Genomic DNA, 23,269 nt, shown 5'->3' with positions numbered 1-23,269 from the left:
CGACAACAGGTTGGATGACTTGGTTGGTATATTTTTCAAAAACCACATCAAATTGTAAATGTAGATATACTTGTTCAACAAGTTTGCATAACCTGTCACATAAGATACATTTGACATTATGTGGAAGTCACCTAATATCAGCATTTCAGTTTTTAATATTTACCGCAAACCAGTCGACCAATTTAAGGCCTCCAAGTTCGACAACAGAGTCCAAGTCCACGAAGTTGAGACGGGCTTCACTGGACTCTCACCCTACACAGAGGCGTTTCCTGATGTTACTACAGAGTGAAAAGGCCCCGAAAAGTAGTTGTGACTTCTTTTCCCTTTCCTTAGAATATATCTCAACATTTAAATAAATCACAGCATCTGATGTCTTATAAAAACACGCCAATATCTCCATTTCATTGAAGGCGGCAGATAAAGAAACCGGTTTAAATATACTTAGATTATTTCAAAGAGTCTGAGTGAACAGAGCTTGAGGGGTCTGGGGGGAAGTGGGAACAGGTAACCATAAACGTTTCTATTTAATTCTTTTAAAGGAACATCGTCTGCAAAAAGAAAAAAAATGCTTGCATTATACAGTTTACAATGTAGTACCATGCTAGCGCTGCTTGCCTCGTCCTAACCGTTTATTAGCAATGGAAAATCAGTGCCACTGGAAACTACAACACACGCTATTGTTATTAGCCCCAGTCTGCTCAGGTGCCTTCAGCTTTCCCCCAGTCACAATGCCTGAAAGAGGAGGAGGGGTGGTATATGTATGCAAACTGAGAGGGGGAGGGAAACAAAGAAGAAATCATTTGTTTTTGCAGAAAACAGACAAAGGAGCAAATGCAGAAAATCACACTTCATGCATTCAACATTAAGTGGCAGCAGAAAAACAATGACCCCTCTGAAGTGGGGTGTGGGGCGTGTGTGTGTGGGATTCACAGTTTTCTGACCCATGACACAGAGGTGCATACAGGGCAGGTGATGTGAAGTGTGTTTGTGCGTCTCTGCCGAGCACCGACTGCATAACGTTGCTAGCTGTCTGCTCGTGGACAGATTGGGGCTAAAACTACATCCCTGGTCTGACTACAACAATGGGTTCTGCTTTGTTAACGTCTCTGTGTGTCCAACACTGTTAAATTCTTGGCTTTGTCTTCTTGTTTCACACAGTTTCTGTAGAGAAATGAAGCCTGCTGTAAGTACGCTGTGGTCTCCTGCTCCGGTCTGTAGAGAGGGGGCCGAGGCCGCTATGATGCTGGGAGGTCCGCACTGGAGGGAGGGGGGAGGGAGCTGGAGGAGGCAGCGGAGGCTCAGACTGGGGGAGCTTTACGCTGCAGTAGATAGTGGTGGATGTTGTCCGCGTCACGCTTCAGCCAGGTGGCGTTAAGGAGGATGTTCTCACAGCACTGCTGCACCGTGCGCTCAGCCGCCGGCGCCGGGTGACTCTCGAAGAAACTCTGCAGGATCATAAAGAAACAGCTGTTCACGAAAGGATGGTCATCTTACAAAAATGGACAGGACATAATCTAACCACCCGGTTTGTTCTAGAGCGTCTGATCAATCCGCCTTAGAAGACAAACCGGTTGTCAAGGAATTGACGAGATGTTCTGCAAAAAGCTCAGAAAGATGTGATGATCTGTCTGGTCAAGGCGAGGATACTACATGTTCTGTATAAAAGGTAGCAAGCCAGCCATTATTCCGGGTGGCCATCGTTTGCTAACACGTTAGCCACAGCTTTAGCGGCTGTTGCCCATCAGGACTATGTTACTGAGAACTTATTGCAAAGTCCGTCTGCCCCTTAATGGTCTGAATTAAATTGTGTTTACACACCTAAATTCAGCAAAGTGAAGCCATGAACATTGACAGTTTACAGTTCAGAATGTGTTTCAAACAGCATGGAGAGCACAGGTCTGTGCACGGCTCTTACCTTCACTTCAGCAGCCATTTTGTCAATAGCGAATCCATCGACTGTGAGCTGCAAAGACAAATGAAAAACAAACACATGAGCTGAACAGAAGGAGAAAAGCAGATGAGCAGTGGCCACGTTTCTTCTGAACCAGCAGCAGGTTTCTGAGGGCACAGTCAGAGCCACTGTGGGGCCCAGTGATGGTCAAATCATCAGCTAACATGGACTTCTGGCACATTTAACTGATAACTGGAGGTTGTGGACAAGCAACGAGTCTCACAGCGACACATTGACACACGACTTCAGGAGACTGTGCTCGTGTAGCAGCAGCAGCAGCAGCTTTGACTTTACCTTGATGAGCCGTGATATGAGGAAGCCGCCCTGGTAGCGGTTGTACAGCTCCTCCCAGTTGTCCCTGACAAACTTCCAGGCAGCTTTCCGGCCTTGTTTACTACTTCCTGCCACACCCCCGATTACTGACACTGTGTCCTGGGGTCGAACCTCTTCCTGTTCAGGACAAGACCCAGAAGAAAGAAGTTAGCTGCAGACAGTCAGGTGCTGACCCTGGATGTTCACCACACCGAGCAAAAGGCTCATGTTGCTTAGAGAAAGCATATCATATGTTAACGTGTCAGTGGGGCTGCACACTTCTAACAGCTGAACAGCTTTTAATTCCAGTTTCTCATTAAACTAAACTATATTTTGTCAAAACAAGTTCTAGGTCCTGACCCGACATAGTAACATCAGCACTGATTAATATTTCACAGCAGAAATGTTACATCCTTTTCTAAAGCACCATTTTTTAAATTATACACAACAATAAAATTAATTTTTAAAGTTATTTTTTAAACAAAATACCAGAAATTGACTGAGCTTTGGTTTCAAATGTAAAAGTTTGCTGGTTTACTGTGACCACTGCTTAGATTAGAAAAGATAAAGCACTGAAGATGTCGTGTTGGTCTCTGGGCAGTTTTCACAGTTTTTAATTAAGATATTTTCCAGATTAACTGATGAAAACCATCACTGGCTGCAGCCTGAGCTACAAACAGATAAAGAATACAACTAAAAAAAACAAAAAAAACAAAACGCTGGGTCATTTTTTGTCCATGGACACATGATTATAACAGGATGATTAAAAACAGCACTTTACATGTCACTGGTTTCATTTCCTCTGAGGAAATAAACCAGACTTGCACTAAATGAGGTCATGCGTACCGAGAGGGCGAAGCTGAGAACTTTCTGGATGAGGTCGGGGGCTGAGATGGCGCCCAGGACTCGCTCGATCCGATTCTTCTCCTCCTGCATGTCTGCTTGTTTGTGGAGCTGAACACAGATAATGTGAGACATATATGAGCACGTGAGAGAGAAGCAGGAATCAGCTAGAATCGTGTATTAACAAATGTTGACCTGAGACGACGACGGCGTCTGTTAGGGTGATGAAGTTCGATCAGTCCGCTTGTCAGCTACAGTCTTACCTTCAGCATCGTGTCCAATGTGCCACTGTCTCCGTGCTTCAGCACTGTTAAATACACCTGGACAAACAAATACACACAGTGACATATGCTGCTCCAACACAATCCATTGGCAACAGTAAACAATCTACTGGCTGTTCTAGATTTTTTTTCATGGCCTATTATTTTCTCATCACTTTGTGCACAAACTCGTCATGAGACCATGTCTGGTCCATCCTGAGATTTACACCACCTAAAGATGTGACACCCAGGAAAACTCAGTCAGCAAAGGGTAGAGAGCAAGTGTACAGAACCCAGGCTACACCACAGTCAGCTGATGTGGAGTCATGTGACCTGCCCGGGTCTTGTGTTATTCAGTAAAATCAGAAGTTGTGTCAGCAGTGAGAGTCGTCATAGCAGCTCAGCTGAGCAGCATCGTCACACACAGAAGGGAATGAACTTTTTCTACTCTGACTTCACCTGTGTTTGACCACTGAGGCCCTGAATAAGGCCCACACCTTCATCCATCCATTTTCTACTGCTCATCTGGGGTCGGGTCGTGGTGGCAACTGGTTCAGCAAGGTACCCCAGACCTCCCTGTTCCCAGCAACATTTTCCAGCTCCTCTGGCAGGATTCCGAGGCGTTCCCAGGCCAGATGAGATATATAATCTCCCCAGCATGTTCTGGCTCTGCCCTGGGGTTTTCTACCAGTTGGAGGTGCCAGGAAGACCTCCAAAGGGAGGCGTCCTGATAAGATGCCTGAACCACCTCAACTGACTCCTCTCTCCGAGTCCCTTCTGGATGTCCGAGCTCTGCACCCTGTCTCTAAGGCCAACTCTGGCCACTCTACGAAGGAAACTAATTTCAGCCGCTTGTATTCGTGATGTTATTCTTTGGTCGCTCGTGGCCATAGGTGAGGGTTGGAGCGTAGACTGACTGGTAAATTGAGAGCTTTGCCTTTCAGCTCAGCTCCTTCTTCACCATGACAGTCTGATACAATGTGTGAATTGCTGCCCCTCACCACCTGCCAGTCTCATGCTCAGTTTTATCCTCACTCGTGAACAAGACCTGAGATTCTTAAACTGCTTCACTTGGGCCAGCAACTAACTCCCAACCCGGAGGGAGCAGTCTAGTAATTCAAAACATGTAATACCAGGGCTGTGGTTTAGGTTTGTCCTGCTATAGAATGACCAGGTTTCCCAGAGCGTTTTCAGTGGACCAGGTACTGTAGTGAAATGGAGACCATAACTAATTAACACTAACATAAAAAAACATGGTGTTTGCTCTGCATAACAGGCGTCTGTGATCCATCACTGCATGTTAAGAAGTGATAACACTCTGCCAATAAAACATGAGACTTGCATGCTAAAAAAAGGTGGGTGAACATACAGACACACTCTAGGGTCCAAACGGGTCCTGCCCTTAAACATGATTTGGGTCTATAAAGTTACATGCTGGGTATATTTCTAGACAGGATATGGTGGAACTGCAGCCAACCTCCAAATGAAACATGGTGACAAGTATGAGGACTGTCAGAGAGTGTGCGTTAGTAAACACCGGCACGCCTTCTCTACTTACTGGGCTCCTGAGGTCTGCAGGCAGGACCTGCTTGCCCTCCACGTGGTCCTTGAACCTCCGCCGGGCCTCCTCCAGTGTAGGTTTGTGTCCTGCCTTCCCCAGCTTCCCCAGAACCAGACCTCTCAGCAGGGCGTCCAGGTGACCTGCCACACAAACACATTGCTCAGGCTACTCTCCCTCTCAGCCCGCGTCACTGAGACACACTCCACCCGTATGTCTGCACACGTATCCGAGTTTTATCACAAAATAAGTTTTCACCAAGCACAGAAGCATTAACAAACTGACAAGACAAGTATATCCGAGTGCTGCACTGTGATAATAACAGGATACGACAATAATACAGACATGCCTTAGTAACTGTATGACACATTTATAGTGACTCTACAGTACATTTCTACACCACAGTCTCTCCAGGTTTGCCTACACCGAGGTGAATTGGACCATCTGAAATCCAGCCCCTCCTCACCTTCCCCTGGTTTGCTGTCCCAGCCCAGCTGGAGGCCGATGGGGGTGAAGAGGTCCCGGATGAACTCCTGGATCTCCTCATGGAAGTCGGTGTGGGACAGCAGCGAGGACAGCACTCCCAGGTTGCAGCTGAGGTCGCTCCACACCGTGTAGTTCGGCTCGTTGACGAAGGCCTCCATCACCTTCAGCACCTCCACTGTGCTGATCATCCCTGCACGAGACTGAAGGCACAGAACGGGTGCTGCTTTGAGTGGGCAGGCCCCAGTTACATACCGACTCCCTACGAAGTCCCACCTATGGTGGGCGAGGCCCTCAGCTGTGGAGCTGTAACCTCAGACACAGTCACATCCTCCTTTAAATCTCTTCTTAAAATCACCTTTACCACAGGACCTTCTCCTAATGAGTTTGTATTGTATGATCAGGTTTTAGACTTCTGCTCCAGATTTTTATACTTTCATTCTTTGTTCTTAATGTAAAGCAGTTTGTAACATGTTTTGGTTTTACAGGTCCAATTCATTTCCAAATTCACAAATCAGCATAAACAAAAAATAACATTTAATGAATAAATAAACAGTAAATATTAACTGCTGTTTAAATTGAGCACTTGCATCTGGAAGCCAATAATAAATTCAACAGAACTCAGTGGACTAATTATATATATTAAAAAAAAGCAGCCTCAAAACTTTGTCTCAATTTTTCTGTCCTTAGTACTAAAACTACGTGGTTCTTTACAGGAAAACCTTCATCAGCTTATTAGGTTATATCAAAATAAAGCATTACCTAACTGTGTTTTGAAACGAGCTCTATACTGTAAATTAATTTATCATTATTAAAACAGTTCATGTCTGTAAAGTCCAGACATGTCTCGCACATGACCCGACACTTCTCACATTTCTGATCCTCTAAAATAAACAAAGTGCTTTGGAACAAACCCATCGTGTTACAGGAAAGCAGACCAGTGTGAAGTCTGCTCTGTGGTGACTTTAAAAGGCTCAAAGTGCAGGTTTGGAGCCCGAGCAGAGGAAAAGCTGCAGCTGCCGGTGAACCACACAGGAACAAAACATTTGCTCTAAAGCGTCTTTGTAAATGCACGTTCTGATCCGACACTAAACCTCTGAAACCAAACACGTTAAGTTGTGTTACTCTTAGTTTTGTGGTCAGGCCGAGGTCACAGTTACACAAATGGCTTCTGTTGTAATGAAACTAAAAGTGAAGCAATTTAAGACTGACAGTAGTTGAACAATAACTCGTTCACTCCAACAGCTTCCTCTTATTCTGAAAGAGGCGACAGAGAAATAAGAACAGGACCTATAAAGTTCCAGTTGAGTGTGTTCAGACCAAATGAATGAATGAAGTGTGAATGAAGAGTCAGTCTGTCACAACACGGCCAAGTTATGCTTGAAATTCCACATTTATCAGTCACCTCTGGTTACACAGGCTTTCACAGAGCCACGTCGTATGTCATGACGCTCGTATAAGCAGAAACGGCTTCAAAACTTAAATGTCAAACACACTGAAGTGAAGAAATCAATAATGAAAACGGTCGATTAAAGAACCTTCTTTGCAGTGAATCTGTTCCTCGAACGTTTCTGTCGTGTCAGTGTTTCAGTCATAAACCTGCCTTAAATTTGCACCTGTTTGTCTTCCTGTCTCCACACTTCACAAAGGGGCCATTGTGGCTCACTTTCTCTTCCCACTCTTCCTGTTCTCTTTTGTTCAGCACCATACATTTGTTTTTCACTCTGGAAAGGAGTGGACTTCCTTCCACGCTGACGAGCAGAAAGCTCTTTGGGTGCCTAGACACTCTGAGCTGATTACATTTTGCCTTAAGGAAAAAAAAAAGGAAACAACTGTTGTATTTCCCAGCAGTAGGGCTGTGTGTGTGTTTCCACCTCACCAGGGAGAAGAGGTCGTTCTGCAGGCCGAGCCGGTCCACGGGCTGCAGGCTGAGGTCTCTGATGCCCGGCAGCAGACTGTCCAGCATGGACGAGCTGTACTGGATACGATAGAAGCCCACAGTGCCGGGGTTGATCTGCAAACAGCAGGGATACAGCAGGGTCAGACTAATGTAGTTTTACCACGTCTGCCTCTCAGACCGAGTGTTCTTCGGCTGCGTGGATCACATGTTTTTTTAATGTCAAACAACAATCTAAAATTAATCGGGGGCGATGGATTCAGGGCCATGATCAGCCAAATCTGTACAGCGTCGGCCCGGCATTATCAGAGCAGCCTGAAGTGAGTGAATCAGCATCACAGCAGTGTTGAGGCATGGAGGTTTGGTCAGCGACAGGTGTGTGGTGGTGGGTGAGTTCTCCAAAAATACTGGTTAAACATTACGAGAGAGAAAACCCTAGTCTTTCAAACTTTTTTGTTGATTTGTGGCTCTGAACTGTGGCTGGGAACCTCAGAAGTTAGTGTGCAAATGATGGTCCAACAAGCTGGTCCACAGGAACAGAGCAGGCATTTTCTGTAGATCAGGTTCTACTACATAAAGTTTAATCCACTGCATTCTACTTCACTTCCTGAGAAGTTTCAATTAAGACAGCAAATCCTCCACAACTGTGCTAATGTGCACAAGTTTGAACGAGTCCATTCATGTTCTTGCCACATTTGTCAGAGCCCTAATTTACACTTCCAGAATTCCAGAATAAAGGATTACATAATGTGACTGACTGAACTGTGTGAATGCCCTGAGAAACTCTGAGCAATAGAAAAGTCTAGGACTATATCAAATCATAATCCCTGCATCGTGATACATATCGTATTGCCAGATTCTTGCCAATACACAGCCCTAATTTTCACTAATTAACACAAAGGATTTCATGCTTGCTTGTATAAACTCTGCTTAGAGATTCAACGATCCAATACTGGCACAGCACCGACATTAAGCTGATTTGGTGCTGCCGTATGGGGCCAGTCCACGCAGTTTCTTCAACAATGTCACTCAGTCTTTTCACCATCAAGTAAAATCTCAGCAGGATTTTTTTTTAGTACGGTGCCTCAACCATCCTCGGAACATAAAATCACTATCACTATGTACCAGGTTCAGGTCGGTAACTGGCAGGTCCAGAGTCTGGGTATTGGAACTGGTAGCAGGATTTCTGCACCCCTACCTACAGAACGAGTGTATACTGGTGACTACTGCTGGGGGTTTATACTGCTTATAGATTGATACTGTACTGGATTAAATACTGAAATAAATCTCCCTGAGTGAAACATCAGCAGCCCACTGTTGCAGGGCCTCACCTTGACCCACTGGTCTGGACCAACGCTGCTCAGGGTTATGGTCGTCTCGGGTCTGTCCAGCAGAACCTTGAGCTTGTTGCATCTGGGGTCCTCGCTGGTGCAAATACTAACGGGGACCATCCAGCTGGGGCAATCCTCACCTGTTTGACAGACACGTAACAGGGCCGATGAGAAGCCACGACCGCTAGAACTGACTAATATTGGTTGATGATCAAAATGATAATTATCAAAACAGTTGCGGATTATTTTTCTGTCAATCAACTCATCAGCTCAGTGAAAAACATCATGGCCAGCGTGTGACACACTCACCATTATGTGGCCCACTGGCACAGAACTTCTTCTGAGATACCTTAAGGATGCGGTCGTCACCTTGCTATAAATAACATCATAGTCAGTGTGTGTAGAAGATGCACCAGAGTGGAAAATAAAAACCAGCTACCAGAAAACAAAAAGCCAGAATCTGACATCAAGAGGAGTTTGTTTGCTTCCTGCCCACCAAACACACATGTGTGCAGTGACGCTCACCTGTTCCTGGTCAACTACAATAATTGGGAAGCCCATCTGCTTGGTCCAGGAGCCCATCACTGCAGCGATGGGTTTCCCGCTGGCCTGTTCTAGACAGTCCCACAGGTCCTCTGTGGAGACAGCGGGCGTCAGAGAAGTAGGAACCCAAGAAACCCATTTACACAACTGCTTCATCTGGGGGGAATATTTCCTGCGTGCTCTCACCTGTTGAAGCATTTTTATGTTGGAACTTCAGAAGGTAGGCGTTCATTCCTTTCCTGAAGTCCTACCAAGGAAGAGTCAGAGGTTAAGGAACAGAGCATGACAAGGAAACAATGTCAGCAGCGATTAGACAGTTTCCAACCTCGTCTCCTATGTAGTTGTGCAACATACGGATCACAGACGCTCCTTTGCTGTAGGAGATGGCGTCAAAGATTTCATCTACCTCTGATGGATGGCCCACGTTCACCTGCAGCACACAGTGCAAAGCCAGAAATCAGGTGTTGAGTGTGATGCCAACTCTCAGTGATAACATACCTTGTTGTTTATCTAACCAGTAACTCATCCCGCCCTTCACACCCTCAGAAACTCTGTTCTGCTACAGGACAACTCCCTCGTTTGTGAACAACAGATGCAAAGACAGAATGGTGCATCCTGGGGAACATAACAGTCCGGCCCACAGACTCCACGAGCCAGCAGCTCCCATCAATGTCTCCTCCACAGCTCACCTCTATGGGGTGGCTGCTGTCCAGCGCGTCCAGGTCCAGAGCACGGGTGTAGTCAGCTGAGACAAACTGGGTCCAGATGTCGTACTCTGGGAAGCAGTGGTCCACACACAGGTACTCGATCCAGGATGCAAATCCCTCATTAAGCCACAGATGGGTCCACCATTCCTGTAGATGTTGACAAGATTAAAAACCACTTATATATGTCATTTGATAAAAAAATGGATGATGCGACAGAAAACACATTGTCCTGCGATGAATTAATAAACTTCCACCAGCATTTGTAATTTAAAAAAGCAGTGTGTCCTGATGTTTTTGGAAGTTTTGTGGACGACATTGTCTCTATTACACAGATGTCTTCAGTACACTTCCCCTTCAGATAACAACAGAAAGCAGTTTGGAAATCAAGCACAAAATAAAATTTGCATTAGGCCGTGGTGGAAGCAGTACTCAGATTGTTTACTTAAGCAGCGATACCACAGTGCAAACAGAAGTCCTGCGCTCAAAAGGTCACTTAAGTGAAAGTACAAAAGTATTAGCAGAAAACATAAAGTACCAAATGTAAAATGGCACAGGTTACTTTGGTGTACATCATATTATTCAATTATAACTACTGATGCATTATTGTGTTCATCACACTTAATGTTGCTGCTGGTAAAGGCACAGCTAAGTTTAACTACTTTATATGCTTAGAATTTGAATTACTGCTTGTGAATCTTACACCAAGGATCAATAACTTTTATGATTATACTGTATTTTACTTTATTATTCTGAAACGTAACTAGTAACTATTGTTATCAAATAAATGTACCGAGTACAAAGTGAAGATGAAGTATGAAGTAGCAGAACTAGTACACATGTACTTGAGTAAGTGTACTTAGTTACTCTCCACCTCTGGTATTAGGTTCTGACTGTCTTACATCCAGAGCCGTAGAAATACTGGTTTCTATATTTAAAACATTTTTCCTCTTTCTTATTTTAAGCCTTTTCCCCACACACACTAGAAACTTTCTGCTACCTGTATTTTTCTATCATGACTTTTATGACTTTTTGTTGTAATGTCAGTCAGAGGTAAAGAACATCACACTGAACCAAAGTCAAAATCCAAAGGATGAAGCACAGGGGCCTGTTCACCGGCAACGCAGACTGTGCTTAGCATTGTTCATTTGATCCACATTAACACGTTTACTTGTATAATCTCTCATTTTGTTTGCTTGTGTGTTTCAATCACAAATTTGCCTCAATGGGCTTTTTCTATGACTGTGACATTTTGCTTTTGGTGGTTAAACTGGATGTTGTGAGGAGCCCTGTGGGGTTTCCAGGTAACCACTTGGTAGGTTGGTAGGTACTTTATTCCTCTATGGGGAAATTTCAGTGTTTCAGCAGCAATGGAGAACAAACAACCATGAGAAACAAGCACCGCACACACATCCTGATAAATAAATTCCAAGTACTCAAAAATAGACAGAATCAAGTATTTGAATAATCAAGAACAGAATTTACATATGTGCATGTTAACCATGCATTTTACCCCAGGATTTGAGTATTGCACCTCAGTTGACTATAGTCCCTCATACTTTCACCTAGCTTATCCCTACAGTAATGTATTGTACAGTCTGATTGCTGTGGGAAGGAACGACCTACGGTAACGCTCCTTCTTACACTGGGGATGTAACAGTCTGGTGCTAAAGGAACTGTTCAGAGCCTCGACTGTGTGGTGCAGGGGATGGATGTTAGTTTTACCAGCATCCTTCTGTCCACCACATGCTCGATGGAATCCAGAGAGCAGCCCAGGACAGACCCAGTTCCTTAACCAGCTTGTTTAGTCTCTTCCTGTCCCTGTCCGTGCTACCTCCTGCCCAACCCACAACAGCGTAAAAAACAGCAGATGCCACCACAGTATCATAAAAAGTCAAAAGGAGTGCCCCCCACATGCCAAAGGACCTCAGTCTCTTCAACAAGTGGAGGTGGCTCTGGCCCTTCTTGTACAGGGCATCAGTGTTTTCAGTCCATTTTGTTGTTGAGGTGGACCCCCAGGTATTTAAAGGTGTCCACAGTCTCAATGACTGAGCCCTGAAAGCTAACCGGAGTGAGTGCTGGTGATTTCCACTGGGGATCAATCACCATCTCTTTAGTCTTACTGGTGTTCAGGACCAGGTGATTTTCTTCACACCACTCCACAAAGTCAGTAACAACCCCCCTGTATCCGCTCCCCCCCAACGTCCCCCTCAGCAGTGACGGCTGGATTGTGTTGAAAGCACTGGAGAAGTCAAAGAACATGACCCTCACAATACTTCCGGGTGACTCCAGATGAGATAGGGCTCAAAGCAGCATGTAGATAATAGCGTCATCAACCCCGATGCCAGGACGGTATGCAAACTGCAGCAGGTGGGAGGTCAGGGCAATGGGTCTGTAGTGGTTCGGCTGCTTAGGATGAGGTATTTTGGGAACCGGGACAACACAGGATGTCTTCCACAGAACTGGAACTCTCTCCAGGCTAAGACACAGATTAAACATGTACAGGACCACCTCACTGATCTGGTCTAAACACTCCCTGAGGGCCCTGGGGCTGATGTGGTCAGGGCCTGTGGCCTTCCTGGCTTTAATCCTCCTCAACTCCCTCCTGACCTGGTCTGCCGTGAGGCTGAGGGGACAGGTGGGCGGTGACTGCTCATGAGCTGTGGGCTGTTGGGAACCCCCCGTGACAGTGGGAGGAGGGGCAAGGTCTGGATGAGGTGTGAGCAGCTGCAGCTGCAGGGAGACAAGTGACCTGGAGAGGTGAGTCAGGTGGGCTGGCAGGGTGGGGGCTGAGGACTGGGTAGAGTCAAATTAATTAAAAAACAGATTCAGTTCATTTGCCCAGGCCTTGTCCCCCGTGACCTGGTGACCATCATCACTTTTACCATGACCCAAGATGTGTTTCAGGCCTCTCCACACCTCACACACATTGTTATTCTCCATGCTCTGCTCCAGCTTCTTCCTGTAGTTGCACCCCCGGATCATGTATTTTAGTTCCCGCTGCACCCTGCTCAGCTCCTCCTTGTCCCCTGAGAGGAAAGCCCTCTTCTCATTTAGCAGTACTTTTAACTCGGGGCTCACCCTCGGCTTGTTGTTAGAACACCGTACTCTCTTGGACGGGACGGTATTTTCCACACAGAAGTTTAGGTAATCCGAAACACAGTGTGTGAGGCCATCTATGTCCTCTCCATGAGGACTGCAGAGGATGTCCCAGTCTGTGGTGTGAAAACAGTCTCTCAGCTGCTCAGTTGGCTCCTCTGTCCATACCTTTACTACTCTGACCTGAGGTGACACTTTTTTCACCACTGGAGTATAAACAGGAAGTAGGTGAACAAGGTTGTGGTCAGAGCGACCTAGAGGGGGGTGGAGGTTTACACCTTCCTCGCATTTGCATACATTAGATCCAGAGTTTTATTGTCCCTTGTGCGGCAATTTACATACCGGGTGAAGTTTGGGAGGGTGGCTGAGAAGGGGAGGAAAAGCATGGTTCAAGTCCCCCGAGATAAGAATTAAAACCTGTGGATGTTGTGTCTGCAGCCCAGCTATGGTGCTCAGTGCGCGCTGACACGCAGCCTTTTAGGGGAGTTAATATACACCATCACCACAATCACATGGGAGTGCTCCCTAGGGATGTAGTACGGCTGTACGCTGATAGCGAATAGTTCAATGTCTCTGCTACAGAATCTTTCCTTAACAGTTATGTGCCTGGGATTGCACCATCTGTTATTAAAGTACACCGCCATACCTCCACCTTTCCTCTTACCACAGTCAGCCGTGCTTCAATCTGCCAGAATTAGTGTAACTCCTTGTAAGGAGACCACAGAATCTGGAGTGTTGTTGTTCAGCCAGGCCTCGGTAAAGCATAGCAGGCTGCTCTCCCTGTACTCACATTGCAGTCTCATTAGCCCCGTTAGCTCGTTCATTTTGCTGGAGAGGGACCACACGTTACCCATAACGACAGATGGTAAACATGGCTTATTTCCGTTTCATCTCCACTTTATGCCGGCTCTGCAGCCCTGCACTTTACACCGTATTTCCGAGGGAATCTCCAGCTTCTCCCCGTGAGGTGGCCGGTTGCTTCTGAGTGCTAGCAGTACAAAAGGGCTCTGCCTCAGGAGAATGAGCGGGTCGCCCACCATCAATCACAGGATTGGTGGTTCGAACCCCAGCTCCACATGTTGAACCGTTAAGGCAGAAAAGTGCTATATGCTCTAAATACATTCATTAATTCATTTTCTACCGCTTAGTCCCTGAACAGGGTCACGGGGGGGGCTGGAGCCAATCCCAGCCGACAATCGGGCGAAGGCAGGGTACACCCTGGACAGGTCGCCAATCCATCGCAGGGATAACACATAGATAAACAACCACACACACACACACTCCTATGGGCAATTTAGAGACACCAATCAACCTAAGCTGCATGTCTTTGGACTGTGGGAGGAAGCCGGAATACCCGGAGAGAACCCACGCAAGCACGGGGAGAACATGCAAACTCCACACAGAAAGGTCCCGGGTGGGGCCCGAACCCAGAACCTTCTCGCTATGAGGCAACGGTGCTAACCACTGCGCCACCGTGCTCTAAATACAGTCCGACTGAATTCACTGTTGGTGAAAAGTGAAGATGACTTAACCATGAAACTGGAAGAGACTGAAGAAGGCAGAGCTGACCTAAACACAAGGAAACATCTTACTCATTTGGGTATGCAAACCCTCTTTCTTATGCTGTGGGTCGTGTCTAGTTACCATGGTGACCAAGTTTCCGAACCACTGGTGGGCGAGTTCGTGTCCGACCACCAGCGCCACCCACTGCCTGGAGGACGAGCAGGAGTTCTTTGGGTCGATGAGAAGAGCCGTCTCCCTGCGAGACGACAGAAAACCGAAGTTAACACAGAAACGACAGGAGGTCGACACGCCATCTGAACGCCAGCAGGGTTCTTTCCATCAGCCATTCAGAGTCCACGGCTGCTGCTGGGCCATTTATTAAGACAACCTGCTGCTCTAAGCTAATCACAGGCCAAACACACAGGCAGCACATCCAACTATGACAAAGCAATTAAAAACCCAGCAGTGCAGTCAACCAAAGACACATTGACATGTTTTTAGAAAGGAAGGGGAAAACTTTTCTTAAGCTTTTGGCAGATTTAGTGATCTTGACTGAAAGTTCACTTCCAGTTTTCCAAAACCACCCACAATGGTAGTAATGTTCTGTAAATAGTGATGCTCATTTTCCATTACACATAGAAGAGGATTTAAAAGGAGCAGTTAGAAAGGAACCAACATTTACCTGTATGTAACAAGGCCCCAGTTTTCCATGGCACCTGAACGGAAGGAAGGAGCACGCGTGTTACTTTGAGCACTTTGAGTGGACATGTGTCAAATTAACAAGTTGACAGTTACTCACCAGCTGCAAAATCAGCAATAGCTATGAGATCGATTTTAGGCAACGGATAAGGGACACTGAAGTAGTCCTTGTAGAAAGGTAGGGTCTTAGTCGCAACCTGCATAAATAAGTGTCAATAAAAACAATGTATAGAAGCCAATTTAAACTCTAGCAAAGCATGTAAAAACTTCTGCTCATTTGTGTCTTAACAATACATAACAATGGAGACACAACGACTCAAACAAAGAAGTTCAGCGGGTAAATCTTCCATCACACAAACACTGGTAAATCTGGCTGCTGCCTATACACCTGTCTACTGCTGCAGTCACATTTACAGCTCGTGACGCTCCTCTTGCAGAGGTGAAAACATCCTGTGACTCTGCTGCTGTGAGTTAACAATGTTTCAACAACTTGCTCACCTCCAGCGCAAACCTCCCTTGCTCTGCCTTCCCGACAGGCGTGTAGACGCGTACTGTTACACCATCTGATGACTGGCTCTCCACATAGTCATATTCACCAATGACAAAAGCTACAAGGTATGTGGACATGATGGGTGTGGTGGCAAACTTCACTTCCACAAGGTTTTCATCATCTGGATATGGCTTTCGATCAATGACATTCTGGAGAGAGGAAAGGTGGAGTTAAATGCTTCAATATGGGGCCGTGGTGAGCAGGCAGAGCTGAACTGTAAGTGTTAGGACATAAAGCCAAAAGAAAACATTTTGCAGAAGAAGCTTCTGACACCATCCTATTATAAAAGTCTCTGTGGTCTAACAGGGACGTTGCATAACACAAAGACTGAAAGTCTAAAGCAGCTGCTGGAAGCTAAAATATTTATGACTAAGTGTGATGTCTGGCAGAGCAAACAAACACTGATGATTTAGCTACTCTAAGTGCCTTTGTAGCAGTGGGTTCTTTAAAATCATAACAGCTCATCCTGTGGAGAGAAGAAATATCCTAGGTGAATCTAATGGTGTTCTTCCCATTAGCTTTTCACATTTCTTTTGTGCAAATGGAAATGGCCCACTGGCAGGGCTGTAATAAAAATTAGCAGGTCACCACAATCATTAGGAATCAACCAGGATGGGTTTTTTATTGTCACTAAAAAGACCCAAACCAGCAATGTGTCAGTCCCACTCTGCGTTGTCCTGTAATGTCTGTGGACATGGATGTTTTTAGCAAACATAATTCAAAAAGAATTACATTTGTTAGGGACTATTTTCAGTGCCATCGTCTCTCTAGGGACAATGGCAGCAGGACGGTGTCAAACTAAACTACAGCGTGTGTCTGTTCATGGTGATGAAGGAACATGTGCCCCAGTGCAACAGTGTGATCACTGATGGGTTTGAAAAGCTCCACAGTGGAGCTCTGTGGCTCAGTGGGAGGAGATACAGACAGGCGACAAACGAAAAGAAAACCCTGAATAACTGAGTGCAAATCCAAACAGCAGGGCCATTGATCAATCAGCTGATCATCATCCTGATGATATGACTGATCTGTTTATCCCCAGAATATCAGACACTGGGAAAAAGTCCCACAGTGACTCTCCAGAGCCAAAGGTGGCGTCTCCACACGTCTTGTTGTGTCCAACCAGCAGATCCACAGAGACTCAGCTGATTCTCATGTCTGACAAAGAAAAGCATCAGCTCCTCACATTAAAGAAGGTGGAACCAGAACCTTTTCTACCACTGAACTGACTCGTGGCTGCAGCTCTAGGTCACTGAATGGCTTCATGAGGACGACACAGTGGGTTGGACACAGTGAGGGGATCTGGTTTGGAAGGAGAAGGCTTCCTCCTCCGACAGAGGAGACCTGACGATGCTATGGAGACTCGACCCTGACAAGGCTCCGCTGGGGACTGGGCGGTAGTTTTTACATTCAGTTGTTCCCAGTTGATTGAAACATTCACAAACATCCCTATGCCAAGCAGGGACAAGCCACAGGGGTAAGACCTAAGAAAATCAAGCTGTGAGGGTTGTTGGCTGTGGCTCCTGTGCGACTCTGTGAGGAGGAACACAAACTGAGCACACATGCACACAACCTGTCTGCAGAATGTGATTCAGACAAACGGAGCAGTGAACACATGACACGTACCATATTTGACAAGGCTACTCGGTCCTTGGGAACTATCAGAGTGATGTCAAAGGTGGCTTTGATAGCTGGCTCGTCCCAACAGGGGAAGGCTCTGCGGGCGTCCGTGGCCTGGAGGGGGGCGGAGAGAGAGAGGACACAAACTGAGACCTGGTGTGTTGAATCCAGATGAACCGCAGACTAGCCTCGGCACTAAAATCCATCTGAAACGTGTCTCCACCGGTTGTGATCGTATTTCACCTGCCTGCTCTTGTTCAATTTTAAGTGCGAGTCTGTGAATGCTAAACAAACATTAGCACTCAGACACAGAGGCAGGTAGGGCTGCAGGAGAAGGCTGCTGGACCCTCGACATAACTACACAAAGACTAAAACCTGGGAAAGAAAAAGGTGAATGATATGAGTGAGCAAAACATACAGAGGGGAAAGCAACCACCTAGTTTATGGACTGATGAGGAGCTTTGCCGTGTTTTAGATGTACTGTAAAATCTAATTGTGGACTTTGTTTGGTTAGAGATGCAACAGCTGTCACATTACACCATGAGGTTTTATATCTGACCCTTTATTCTTCCCCCGCGGCACTGCAGCCTGAGCATGTCACTCTGTGCCAGGTATGTGTCTAAGCTGTTTTTCATCGCTGATGTGCAAAAGGCATCAAAGTGAACTCTGGAATCTGCAGCATTTCCTTTTTAATGAATAGCCAGGAGCCAACGATTTTATCGACTAACCAGCCTTGGAGCACAACTGCTGTTCATTTTTCCCAGATTGACTGGTCCTGCTGGTGACCAGTCACGGCAAGACGTTACAGCATCCACCTGTCTCCTACACCGTCTGGGCCTCCATGTAGTCACCGTAATCGCTACTTCTTTCTCTCCTAAAGTTTGATGAGACTACTACACACTCAGTGTTGAGTTACTGAATTATTCTTTATCATCATTCGTTTTTATGCTGTTAATAATCGTCATAATAGAATCAAGACATGTTTCTATACATTTCATCGTCACTTAGGAAAACTGAAAACTGAAACCATCTACACTGGAAACGCTTCCTCTGATAATTTATGCTTTTTTCTTTCCAAAACCAAAGAGCATGCCCAGTGCATGCAGCGACTGGCCAAGTGTGTAATTATCAAAGTATTGAAGCAGTGGGGTGAACGTTCAGTTCCTCCCTCGAGCTCTTCTCCATTCCTCACACAACCGCTTCTGTCATTTTCTGAGGGACAAATGAGTGCAACACTACAAATGCCTTTGGGGAGACACTCATTGCAGTCATGAATCAGTCAGAAGTACTGTCCTTCTCTGTACAACTGGCTTTTCAGGCCACCTTGGAGCAGCAGTAAACATGTTTACCTTTCGACACAGTCTATCTTCTAACTATGTTGTTGCAAGCACAGCGGATCTTCGGACCAGTGGCAGCCCACTGTGCCGCACTGCTTCATGGTAATGGTGATACACCACAGCCTGATTTGACAGGTAGGTTAAATCGTTTAAAACAGACTCTCCTCCATTTCCTATTTTATCTAAAGACAGCTTCTCAAGGGAACAGAAAAAAAGTGCAGCAATAACCTTCGGCCTTTATGATGAGGATTTATTGCAGCACTGTTGGAATAAACTGCATTTGCCTTAGCTGGGTTAGCTCAGCTCAAACCTTCAGTCAGAATCGTGCTTCAGGTCTATTAACACTGGTGTTAAATGTGCATTTGACGGGCTTCCTGCAATGGTCGCCAAATGTAAGACCTTTTAATACCATGTGAAATGAAATCTAACACCAGTCAAAGCATGACAGAAACCAGCAGGCACAGTAAGGCCGACTACTGTGTATTCACTAATGGACTTTGACAGTTTTATCAGTACTTCCTGCTGTACATAACTATAGTTATTAATAATAAAACTAGTCAATTTAAAATGGCCTTGACAGAAATAAGCAGCAGAAAGCAGGTGGAGGGCTGCTCGAATTAAAAACTGTGAATTTTGGCTAAAATTGATATTTGGGGCAGTGGTGGGCTAAAGCTGAGAGAAGTGGTGCTGGTTCAGTGTCCCAGACATTCAGGACAGGTGACAAAGTGCCTGCCCTGCTCAACACCACTGTGGTGCCCTTATCCCCAGCTACTCCAGTGGAGTTGCTCAGTGACCAGCAGCTCAGACTGTGGCTGTACTGGGCAGATTCCAGGTGTGAACATATACCTGTGTGAAGGCATTCAGGGCGTTCCTGCCAAAGAGAGGTGGTCTCTCAGAGAGCCTACCTACCCTGATTGCATGAAGTTAAAACTCTTCAATCTTCTTGCTGCTGTAGAAAGCAGCAGCAAGGGCAGGTCTAATGGTGCTGAGTGAAACACTACAGCAAAGGATTTAACAGCTTTGTGCACAGTCACCTGCCAAGGCTCTGCAATGCCTTCTAAGACCTTTTTTTGAGAAAACTTGAATTTCTGCAGACACCCCGAGATCAGTGCAGTGTTTCCCATACATTGATTTATTTGTGGCAGACCGCCACATACTGATTTAAAACAGGTTAAATCTAATTTCAATGCAGTACTTTGCATGGCAAATGCATTTGCTCGCTCCCTCCTCTCTCTCCATGTTTGTTTGTTTTGTTTTTTTTAAACATAACGCTGTCAGTCTCAGAGATCCAACTCTTCTAATATGTTATTACCAAGCTAGCGAGGCTGGCTAAGCTAGTTAGTAAGTTAGTAAGCTAACTTGCTGATCTGCAAGTGGATAAAGTTAATGCTAGTTCATAAACTCGGACGCTGAATGTTTGGCCAGTCCAGGAACATTAAAAATCACATGTAGCAATGTTGATCAATCCTATCAGTGTGATTGGGGATCCAACTGATTTGTGTTGAATATTTACTGGTTTCAACCAGAGACAGATGTAGGAGGAGGGCAGCAGCCAAGACACTGCTGCTATGGGCGAGCTAGTGCTGAAGGAACAGGTCAGATGAACTGCACTATAGCGTTACTATATTTAATTTTTTTTTAATTATGAAAGCATGACCCTCCACCCCAAGTCCGAGCCACCGCCACAATTAGAATATAATTCTGTGGGAAACACTGCAGTGGTTGCAAACTCCTGGCTGCAGACCAAAACTGGGCCATGTGAAAACGTCAACATCCAGCTCAATAATAACTGTGTAACCTTGGAGACTATTTTTGAAGCAAGTACCCAACATTTAAACCATAACACTTCAACAATAAGCTGATTTAAAACTAACGTTAGGTAGCCAGGCTGTCATAACCCATTTCATCACTGAGCAATACATGTGAAAACTGTACCTAGAGGTCCATCTTCATCTTGTGTAGTAACCACCATGAAAGACAGTTTAGTGAGCTTGCGATTGTCATTTCTGTGCTCAACCACGCTAAATGGAGCAGTCAAAACATACTGTATGCATAAATAGAATGAAATGTGAGATACTGCCTCAACTTTATGACACTTTTGATGTTTGCTCTGAATACCAAGAAGAGTCACATGGCCACACCCTATATTGCAACATCGGCATGTAGAAGGTTAAGCAACAGGCAGCAAAAACTCCTGTGTCCCTAAGGCCACTGACTCACCTCAAACTGTGTGACAGCAGCGTAGCGGGGCTCTCCAGCAGGGGTTGTATATTTACTTCTATAGAAACCTTTCATTTTGTCATTCAGCTCCCCGACAAAGTCAATCTTCAACATGCCGGAGCCTGGGGAGGAGCACACAGAGAGAGTTGCACTGATCGTTCAGCCTCGACCTTCAATCTGTTATTCTTAAACATCAGTGATAATAAATGTTTCAAAAGTGGGACAACTATGTCCCTTCTCACCTGTGTGTAGAGCACTAGGAAAGGACAGAGTGACTTTCTCATCCTCATTTTGATAGTTGAATCCTGTGGCATTAATTTCTAAAAGGGAAAAAAGCATTAAGAGGAATAAAGCAATGAGGCGAGTGGCAGGGCACAGACAACTACCCATTATGAATTTTAAATGATGTTAACCCAAACAGAGATGAGATCAAAGGAGACAGCTACATTTCTACTGAGAACAGGGGAAAGAGCAGACGAAGTCTGACCCTCACCTTCTCCTCCCTGTGGTGCAAAGGAAGCCGTGATGATGTCGATGTCAGCACAGTTCATCACAATCTGATTTGTGGCTTGTGTAACCTGTAAATATTGACATAAAACATCAAAAGTTATACTCTGAAAAGCTCCGCTGTGCCCCGTGTAACACTCCCATTCAGCTCTCACTTGGGCTTAACAGTCACTATGTAAAGAAGCTAGAGTTTTGTGTTTAACTAGTGCAAATTTACAACCTGAACCTGGGGCCAAACAGCTGAGACAGGAAGGAGTAGTTACTGGGAACAGAACCCAGCGGGGCTGAAGGGCCACAACGGTCACAGATGAAGCAGCAGTTGGGATAAGAAGAACCAAAGTGATGAAAACAAAGAAAAGGGAGACAGCTACAGCCATGGCCAAAGGTTTTGGCAGTGATTCAAACTTTGCTGCTTAAGTTTTTCTTTCTACACGTTTCTGGGGCATGAGGGAAAACAATTATAAGCATTTTGTATGTTTTGAAGACTTTTATTGATAATAAATCAGATTTATTTATAGATAAAGTCAGTATTTACAATGTTCACCCGTCTTTGTCAGGACTTCTGAAATTCGCTCTGGCATGCCGGATATCAGCTTCTGGGCCATCTCTTGACTGATGGGGTCCCATTCTTGCCTTATCAGTGCATGGAGCTGATCACAACTTGTGGGCTTCTGCTTATCTACTCGCTTTTTGATGATCACCCATAGATTCTCAATTGGACTGAGATCTGGAAAATTTCCTGAGTGAGCCCACTCCTTTGGAAGAGAAGCAAGCCCACACATGGATGGTCTCGGGATGCTTCACCGTTGGCACGACACAGGACCTGTGACAGCGTTCACCTTTTCTTCTCTGGACAGTCGATCTTGCTGTTGTCCCAAACAGTTGGAAGGGCGCCTCACCAGAGAAAATTACTGTGTGCCAGTCTTGTTGCCCAATTATTGTACTTCCTGCAGAATTTCAGCCTGTCCTTAAAGCTTTTCTTGAAGAGAAGTGGCTTCTTTGCTGCCCTCCAGCACTTCAGTCCACTGCCCAAACATCTTGGCCTCACCGTGTGTGCAGCAGCACTCACACCTGCCTGCTGCCAATCTTGAGGAAGCTCTGCACTGGTGGCAACACGATTCCCTGGCTGATTCCTCAGAAACAGGCAGTCATGGTGCTTGCTGGACAGTCTTGGGTGTCCTGAGGCCCTCACCATAGCTGAACCTCTCTCTTTGAAGTTTTTGATGATTCAGTAAGTGGTTCTTTAAGGTGCAAGATTCTCAGCAGCAATCTGCCTGCATGTCAGGCCATTCTGATGCAAAGCAATGGTAGCTGCATGAGTCTGTTTGGGAGTAACCACTGCTAATCTAAGATGAAGTCAAAGTCCTCCTGTCTCTTTTACAGAGACCAGACTGCTCTTAGCATTTAACGCAAATAGTTCTGAGACTTCAAATGAATGAGAATCATTCACACTTTCTCCCAAACTGCTGATATTATACTAAAATTAGATTATCTGATCACTTATGTCAGGAGCAAAATACAGAAAAATCAGGGATTTTGTGGTCAAGTTTCATGCCAGTTTAGCCCTTTAAAAGCCTCTATTTAGAAAATGTCATGTACTACCAAAATCACTGAACCGGCAAAGTACATGTGACTGCCCAGCTCACTGAGGGCGAAACACAGTGGCACACTTGGACAGCGTGCTGTGTTCAGAGAGGACGGTAATAGAGACATTCAGGTTTTGGCACCGCTGCTGCTGTAATTCCAAACACTTGGGGACTAGCATAGCAGTGGAGAGGCAGTAACTATGAAACATGCCAGACAAATGGCAAAGTGCCACAAAGCTTGAATTTCTTCTGGTCTTTTGTTTCTAACC

At 45.5% G+C, this 23,269-nt stretch overlaps 1 protein-coding gene across 1 annotated transcript in view; it reads right to left on the bottom strand.

Moving 5' to 3' along the window:
• Positions 1–37: 37 nt before the first annotated feature.
• npepps (aminopeptidase puromycin sensitive) overlaps positions 38–23,269 on the bottom strand; it is a 26,100-nt gene continuing 2,868 nt past the window's right edge. The window contains exons 2-23 of the mRNA XM_020588210.1: positions 21,401–21,485; positions 21,150–21,227; positions 20,908–21,029; positions 17,357–17,464; positions 15,682–15,882; positions 15,284–15,380; positions 15,167–15,200; positions 14,626–14,740; positions 9,868–10,032; positions 9,504–9,608; positions 9,365–9,425; positions 9,161–9,270; positions 8,945–9,008; positions 8,636–8,775; positions 7,287–7,421; positions 5,391–5,610; positions 4,925–5,067; positions 3,370–3,426; positions 3,110–3,217; positions 2,246–2,401; positions 1,916–1,963; positions 38–1,445 (exon numbers count right to left, since the gene is read on the bottom strand). Coding sequence (XP_020443866.1) covers positions 1,299–1,445; positions 1,916–1,963; positions 2,246–2,401; positions 3,110–3,217; positions 3,370–3,426; positions 4,925–5,067; positions 5,391–5,610; positions 7,287–7,421; positions 8,636–8,775; positions 8,945–9,008; positions 9,161–9,270; positions 9,365–9,425; positions 9,504–9,608; positions 9,868–10,032; positions 14,626–14,740; positions 15,167–15,200; positions 15,284–15,380; positions 15,682–15,882; positions 17,357–17,464; positions 20,908–21,029; positions 21,150–21,227; positions 21,401–21,485 — 2,499 coding nt within the window. The 3' untranslated portion in view covers positions 38–1,298. The remainder of the gene's footprint in view (positions 1,446–1,915; positions 1,964–2,245; positions 2,402–3,109; positions 3,218–3,369; positions 3,427–4,924; positions 5,068–5,390; positions 5,611–7,286; positions 7,422–8,635; positions 8,776–8,944; positions 9,009–9,160; positions 9,271–9,364; positions 9,426–9,503; positions 9,609–9,867; positions 10,033–14,625; positions 14,741–15,166; positions 15,201–15,283; positions 15,381–15,681; positions 15,883–17,356; positions 17,465–20,907; positions 21,030–21,149; positions 21,228–21,400; positions 21,486–23,269) is intronic.

This window comes from Monopterus albus, unplaced genomic scaffold, assembly GCF_001952655.1.
Source record: "Monopterus albus unplaced genomic scaffold, M_albus_1.0 scaffold513.1, whole genome shotgun sequence".
NCBI classification, from domain to species: domain Eukaryota; kingdom Metazoa; phylum Chordata; class Actinopteri; order Synbranchiformes; family Synbranchidae; genus Monopterus; species Monopterus albus.
This window is presented reverse-complemented; position numbering and strand designations above follow the sequence as displayed.